General features: G+C 54.8%; 1 protein-coding gene across 1 annotated transcript; it reads right to left on the bottom strand.

Annotated features, from left to right (window-relative positions):
• Positions 1 to 228: 228 nt before the first annotated feature.
• Positions 229 to 3,936, bottom strand: C24H1orf56 (chromosome 24 C1orf56 homolog). The gene is made up of 2 exons (XM_027830296.3): positions 2,396 to 3,936; positions 229 to 358 (listed from the first exon to the last, which is right to left on the bottom strand). Exons 1-2 carry the CDS (start codon positions 3,146 to 3,148, stop codon positions 347 to 349), a joined length of 765 nt encoding a protein of 254 aa, XP_027686097.2. The 5' UTR covers positions 3,149 to 3,936; the 3' UTR covers positions 229 to 346.
• Between the last annotated feature and the right edge of the window lie 3,600 nt (positions 3,937 to 7,536).

Below are 7,536 nucleotides of genomic sequence, written 5' to 3'. Positions count from 1 at the left end.
GACTTGAAGCTAGGTCTTCTAAATCCTAGTCTAGCATCCTACGCACTATCCCATCTGTGTTCTCTGTTGGGAGGCGAGGAAAGCAATTGGGGTACAGTGGCACTGCCAACCACTCTCTGTCCAGGTCAGTGTGACTTCTCCTGTTAAAGCATGCCTCAGAACCGGGGCTGAAATGACACTCACCTTTAGAAACAATGGACTTTCCCAATAAAGCACCGGAGTAGATACTGATTTGTAAAGAGCATTTACTACAAATTTCACTGGAGGCACTAGCGCGATTGAGTGCTACTGCCAGCTGCTGACAACAGAGACTGCAGCTGCTTAACCCTGAACACGGAGTTCATCTTCAGCTGTGTTCCTAGAGAAGAAAGAAAATCAATTAAACAGCATTAGCTTAGCTTGCTAATCGACAAAACTATGTATGTTTTACTGCCATACAATAATAACATATGAACAGCCATGCTGGATCAGACCAATGGGCCATCTAGCCCACTATCCTGTCTTCCAGCAGTGGCTAGTGCCAAATGCTTCAGAGGAAATGAACAGACCAGGGCAAGTTCGACTGATCCACCCCTGTCGCTGAGTGCCAGGTTCTGGCAGTTGGATATTTAGGGACACCTGGAGCATGGGGTTGCATCCGCCTGACCATCTTGACTAATAGCTAAGTTTATGGAGGAGAGGTCCATCAATAGCTAATTCTTTTTTGAACCCACTTGTACTTTCGGCCTTCACAACACCGCCTGGCACCAGTATTTAATTCACATATAAATATCATCTCCACCCATCACAGATGCATGTTCATATAAAAAAATCAGAAAGGCTTGAGTCTCATTTGGTTAAGGTCCATTTGTATCCCTCTAGCAGTGCAAATGGGCTTTAAAGGGGTTGTAAATGCCAAGGCTGCAGTGTAAATGTAAATCAAGCGCTAATTTGGTGCCTCTTTCACTTTACGCAATAACAATATTAGATTCTAATCTCCTTAAACAGCTTAAAGTTTGCATGCCTACAACAGTCTAGGAGGTGGAACACAGAAATACATGATCATTAGGGTCAGCAAATTTTGGTGAGTTTTAATTTAAAGAAGGCTTTGTCCAGAGATTATGTAATGGCCATGTTCAGAAATTTAAAAATAAATAGGCCCTGATCCTGCAAACATTCATGCTGGGTGTCCCGTTAAACAAATGCATAGTGTTTCTACGGTGAGGTCTGCAGCATCTCAGAAATGCATCTTGCAGAAACTTATGCCCATTATAAGTAGCTTCAACAACTGGAATGAATCAGGAGTAATAAGGCTGGATTGCTTTTACTCTGCCCTCATTCCTGCAGACATCCACCAAAGTGAAAACTGATTAACCGCCTACAATCAGGCCCATTATTATTAACAGCTCAAAGAAAACTGATTCCACCAATTACCTGTACTGTACAGAATGTACTGACAGTCATTATAGCAAAGCAGGCTAATGCCTGGTGATTTTGCTGGTTAACCATTGAAGTGGTTGAATCCACCATTGGACCTGATATAAATTCTTGTTTCAAACTGTCTTTTTCCCTTGATTTTAAATGCATCACTGTAATTATGTGTCATTTGTTCAGCACACTGATGCACTCATAGCTACGCAATACACAGGCACCCCTTACCTCGAAGCGCTTTGGTAACACACTGGCAAGAGTAGTGTGTCATACCTCCCTCTAGTGTATGATCCCCTAAAGCAGTGGTTCCCAAACTTGTTCCACCGCTTGTGCAGGGAAAGCCCCTGGTGGGCCTGGCCGCTTTGTTTACCTGCTGCATCCGCAGGTTTGGCTGATCGGGGCTCCCAGTGGCCATGGCTCGCTGCTCCAGGCCAATGGGAGCTGCTGGAGCGGCCACGATCTGCTGAACCTGCGGACGGGGCAGGTAAACAAACCGGCCCGGCCCGCCAGGGGCTTTCCCTGCACAAGCGGTGGAACAAGTTTGGGAACCACTGCCCTAGAGCATAGCAGCCTACTATTGCTACTAGCTAATGTGTTAGCTCAGAGAGATCACTGCAGAGATGCTGACCCCTGCTAATGACCCCTGGGTGGAGGCAGGGTCATTTACATTTAGAATCTGAAAGATTCACAGACGACAGGATGCACTGGGAAACCAGAGGCGGAAAAATTTTAGTAGGTTGATTAAAAGATGCTTCCTTTAGCGTTCATAAAATGCCTTGTAAGATATGCATCCTGATGCCCAGAATCCCAGCCCATGCATCCCTGGGCTCTGTGGCTGTGTGCTCCCAAACTCCCAGCACATGAATCCTGGATATCCTGCCTGTGCTTCCCTGCACTCCCAGACCATGCAGCCTGGATACCTTGTCCACGACCCTCCATTCCACACCCTTCCTATGGGCATGTGGCAGCGCCAGCCCATCCTCACCTCCTTGAGCTGGGAGAAGGCCTTTCGGATGCTCTTCCACAGCCCCTTGAGCTCCATGCGGACTCGTATCCAGAAGTGCCGAGCCTGGCGGTACCGGGCCCGCCGGACATCCCTGACAGCGCACAGGTAGAGGTTGGGGGCATCGCAGGTCACCTTCGCATGGTCGCACTCACGGTGCTTGCGGCTGCACTTGCAGTGGCTGTAGCTGCAAGCTACGCGCTGGAAGCGCAGGGCGTTGTAGTCGTCTGGATCTAGCTGCAGGCCGGGCACCGTGTAGGCGACGTCCCGCACCCGGGACATGCTACCCATCTCACAGTTGCAATACCACTTGCTCCACGCCAGCCACTTGTAGTGGGTGTCTCCCACGCCGATCACTCCTCCAGAGCCCGTGGTGTTGCTCAGGATATCGTTGCCCGTGGTGACCTCATACCCTCCGTTGCTGCCGGTGATGACCTCATACTCTTCACCGTTGGCCGTGGTGAACTCATAGCCTACACCGTTGCCCGGGGTGACCACTTTCTTGCTTGAGGCCTCCAGGGTCTGCCCACCAACCTCGGGCGTGGTGGCCCGAGCCAAGGCATCAGAGAGTGTCGCCATGGCGGTCGGGGCTGTCATGCCACTGATCATGGTGGAGGATGAGTGGGCAGTGGCTTCTTGGGGCTGGTTGCGCCCCGCTGGGCCTACAGACAGGGCCAAGGCCGCCTGCAGGGCCAGAAGCAGGGCCAGGGCACCAGGGAGCAGCCCCATCCTCATGGGGGGGCGAACCCCCCCCTTTCCGCAGGCTCCTCTGGGAGGGGACTAGAGTACCTCACAGGGGATGGGGAGACCCCAGGCTCCTGGGGGGGGGGGGGGGGGTGTGGGTGGACAGAGACTCTCTCAGAGGCTCAAGCAGTTGGGAAGGCTTGGGGCTCCCAAGCCTCTGGGGAGAGGCTTATGGGGGGGGGGGCAGAATATCACTCAGAAGGGCTCAGGTGGGGGGGTATGCAAGGGATCCCCCAGATTCCTAGGGGGCTGGGCTCTCTCGGGGGCGGGGGGCACAGGTGAGACCCCAGGGGGCAGAGTTGCTCTCTTGGGGAGGGTCTCGGGTTGCTGGGGGGATGCAGGGGAGAGGCCAGGCCCCTGTGGGGGGCAGTCGCTCTCTTGGGGGGGGGCTCAGATTACTGGGGGGCTCAGGGGAGACCCCAGACTCTGTGGGGGGCAGAGTCTCGGGCGGGGGGCTCAGGTAGCTGTGGGGGGGCTCAGGGGAGACCCCAGACCCTGTGGAGGGGGGAGAAGAGTCTCTCTCGAGGGGGGGGGGGCTCGATTCCCACAAGCTGTTGCTGGGGGGAGGGGGAGCCGCTGCCTTCCCCAGGCTCCCGAGCGTCGTTCGAATGGGGGGGGGGGGGCGCGGGGCGTTGGCTGGGCGGAGCGCGAGCCTGCCCCGGGGGAGGCACGCGCCTGCTTTGCACCGGCAGAGCCCTGGTGCAGCCGGCAGAGCCCCACCCAGCTGCGGGATAAGTGGAGGGGGGGGTCGCATTGCAGGCCCTGGTGCAGCCGGCAGAGCCCCACCCAGCTGCGGGATAAGTGTGTGTGGGGGGGTACCATTGCAAGCCCTGGTGCAGAGAACAGACCCTCCCCCCCGCCGAGCGCCGGGGAGAAGGAGGCGGTTGCACGTGTTTTGTATGCGAGCAGGTTGCATGGCGCCTGTTAAGCTCGGCAGCACCGAGGAGGAGGAGGCATTTGCTGCTTTGCACGGCATGGGGTTTGGGGGCTGGTTGCATTTTGCAGGGCAGCACCCGCGGGGCGTGGGGGGGGAAGAGGTGACACACCCTTAGCCTGCTGCACCGGCTGGGTGTATGCATTGCCCCAGATGCAGGTTTGGCTTGGTGCCTGGACCAGAACGGGGCGGGGGAGGGAGGATGGCATCTGGTCTGGGAATTTGTGGCTTTTCAGGAGGGCCTGGGAGGGGTGTGGTGGATTTTTTCAGGGGGCCCCAGCGAGTGGAGGTGCAGATTTGTAAGGGGTCCTGGGGGAGCGCGGCAATGTAGCTGCCGCTGTACCGGGTGCCGCGGGGGAGAAGCGGGTGCTGGTTTTGTTCCGTGTGCTCTAACGTGGCCTTTTCTAACCAAACCGCACAAAAGGCATCTGTGCCCTTTGCAGGTTCCCAGGGTGACAGAGGCCAAGCTCAGCTCCTGCAAAGGCCACATAGCTGCAGCCTTTGCCCATTGCCCAGCCCTCAGGAACTAACCACCCCCCGCGCGGGTCCCAGTTTCAGTGGTCCTTGAGGGCGACCCTCCCCTTACAATCTATGCTCAGTGATTTACTCTGCCTCCCCTCCTTTTCTAACCCAAATTAAGCCATTTTGCAGCCATGTATTTTTGCAGAGCGAAGGACTGGGGCTCAGGCCTGTTTCAAATCCAGGCTGATTTCACCTAGCATGCAGCAAAGTATGCTCAGCGTTTGAGCTGCTCTGCACAGAGGACGTAGATGGACAAAACCATATGTGCATGCTACAGGACATTCAAACAGAAACCAGCCCTATTCAAGCATCAATGCCGTCTGCTTGTGATAAGAGTGCCACCATCTCATTGAGGTTGTTGCCTACGCTAGAAAGGGTTTCTTGGTATTGCTGTCTCACAAACCCTCCGAGGAATGATGCAGTTTATACTTCTGCTGGTATAGTTTATAGCAGTTTCTTGAAGGGAATAACCTATACAGGCACAAGGGCTTGGTCTATCTCCATTTACACTGGGGCTTTTGCTGGCAGAGCTATGGCAGTTGGGGGTGTGGTTTTTTTCCTCTGGCCTCCTGACATTAGCTACACTGGCAAAAATTTAAAGTGGAAACCAGGCCTTAGTGGGTTTTTCAAAAAAACACAGTGAAGAGCAGCAGAGACCCTGGGGAGAATGAGAGAGGAGCAGGGCACTGGGGGAGCGGGAGGCAGATTGGGGGGCAGAGGGTGGGAAACAAACAGAAGTAGACCTGCGGTGAAATCCCAGTGTGGAGGGGATAGCTGTCTTGTCTCCGATGGGTTAATAGAATTTATTATGTACGGAGTGCAGTAAGGTGCAGGTCTCTGCCCCTAGTAGCTTGCAATTTGAGACCTGGTGCGCGTAGTTTTTGGGCTGATAATATAATTATATCAGGAGTAGGAGTACTTGTGGCACCTTAGAGACTAACCAGTTTATTTGGTTAGGTGCCACAAGTACTCCTTTTCTTTTTACGAATACAGACTAACACGGCTGTTACTCTGAAATATATCAGGAGTGTAATTTTTTACTGATATCATCATACCAGTACAACCCACAGTGTGGCCACAGGTATACTGGTATAGAGCTGCCTTATACAGTAACTCCGCACTTAACGGTGTAGTTCTGGTCCTGAAATATGCAACTTTAAGTGAAACGATGTTAAATGAATCCAGTTTTCCCATAAGACTTAATGTAAATGCGGGGGGTTAGGTTCCAAGGAAATTTGGGGGGGGGGCAGACAAAAGGCATTATGTACTGTACGGTGCTGTGGTTGGGAAGTGCCCCGGCTTACCCACACAGGCACAGCCCGCTGCAGGCCAGGACGCTAGGAAGCACCTTCGCAGCAGCCGTGGCAGCTTATCCGGAGAACAGGTGCCGACTTTGCCGGGGGATGCTCCAGGCCCGCCTCTTCCTGTCCCCGCTCCATTCCAGGCCCACCTCTTCCCACCCCCACTCCACCTCCTCTCCGGAGCACGCCGCATCCCCACTCCTATCCTGCCCCCAGAAAGTCCTAAGCACCGCCAAACAGCTGTTTGGTAGGCATAGGACTTTCTGGGAAGGAGGGAGAGGAGGGGAGACATAGCGCTTCCCCGCTCCTCCCCCTCCCTCCCAGCGCTTCAGACTTTTTGGGAGGGAGGGGGAGGAGCAGAGACGCGGCGCTTCCCCGCTCTTCCCCCTTCCTCCCAGAAAGTCCTAAGCGCCGCCAAACAGCTGTTTGGCAGTGGGGGAAGCGCTGGGAGGGAGGGAGGAGGCAGAGAAGAGGAACTTGTGCAGTGCTCCCTTGTAAAGTCGCTGCTTTTCCACAAAATCTTACATGCAGTGGACAGAGCAGGCAGCCAAACGACGTTATCAGGGAGCATTGCACAACTTTAAATGAGCATGTTCCCTAATTGAGCAGCGATGTAACTTTGAAACAACGTTCAGCGGGAGGACGTTAAGTGAGGAGCTCCTGTACTGGGATAGCATATTCCCCTTCCTGCACAGGCATGAGGCCAGGTCTACACTCAAAGTTAAGTCACCCGCAGCGCCATTGTTCAGGGGTGTGAAAAATCCACCCCGCTGAGTGGCGTTGTTAAGCCAACCTAGCCCCCGGTGTAGACAGCGCTCTTCCGTTGACCTAGCTCCCGCCTCTCTCGGGGATGGGGATTAACTGCGCTGCCGGGAGAACCTCTCCCGTCGCTGGAGCGCCTACAGTGAAGCGCTCCAGCTGTGCCGCTTTAGCATTTCCAGTGTAGACAAGCCCTGAGTTAGACGGCTACAACTGCCTCCACAGCCTGCTGTGACGGCTTTAACTCTTTTGACTTAGGCCGTGGCTGCACAAGATGCTCTGTGCCAACAGGAGAGCGTGTTCCTGGCGGTCTACTCAAACCACCCCCGCTAGCAGCCGAAGCCCGGTCAGCGGGAGACGCTCCCCCGCCGACAGAGCGCTGTGCCCACGAATGCTTGTGCCCGTGTAATTTGTGTCACTTGGGAGGGTGGTTTAGTCACTCCCCCGAGCGACAGAAACGATGCCAGTAGACGCTGTAGAGTAGACATAGCATAGTCTGCACTACGCAGTGTGGCTGCCGCAGTTGTGTTGGCTAGGCGTGTGAAAAAACCACACGCACCCCCCAGCTGAGGCGGCTGGGCCAGCAGGTATCCCTATATAGACGCAACGATGCTGACAAACGAGTGCTTGGGGGGGACTTAGCTAATGCCTGGGAAGCTATCCCGGCAGCGCTCCGTCTGTCAGCGTACGCTGTGTCCCCACGCGGGGCTCTGCCGGCAGGGCTAGGCCCGCAGAGCATTTGTAGCGTAGACAAGCCCCCTTCCGGGATAGTTGAAGTGCTACAACTTCTGTTTCTGTACAAAGGTAGAAGTCCCACAACGACCTCTGTGTGGCCAGACCGACACAGTTCCCCATTGACTGGG

Source organism: Chelonia mydas, chromosome 24 (assembly GCF_015237465.2).
Source record: "Chelonia mydas isolate rCheMyd1 chromosome 24, rCheMyd1.pri.v2, whole genome shotgun sequence".
Taxonomy (NCBI): domain Eukaryota; kingdom Metazoa; phylum Chordata; order Testudines; family Cheloniidae; genus Chelonia; species Chelonia mydas.
This window is presented reverse-complemented; position numbering and strand designations above follow the sequence as displayed.

Excerpts from the sequence above, each read along its gene's own strand:
- C24H1orf56 (XM_027830296.3), bottom strand. The coding sequence starts at position 3,148 with ATGAGGATGGGGCTGCTCCCTGGTGCCCTGGCCCTGCTTCTGGCCCTG.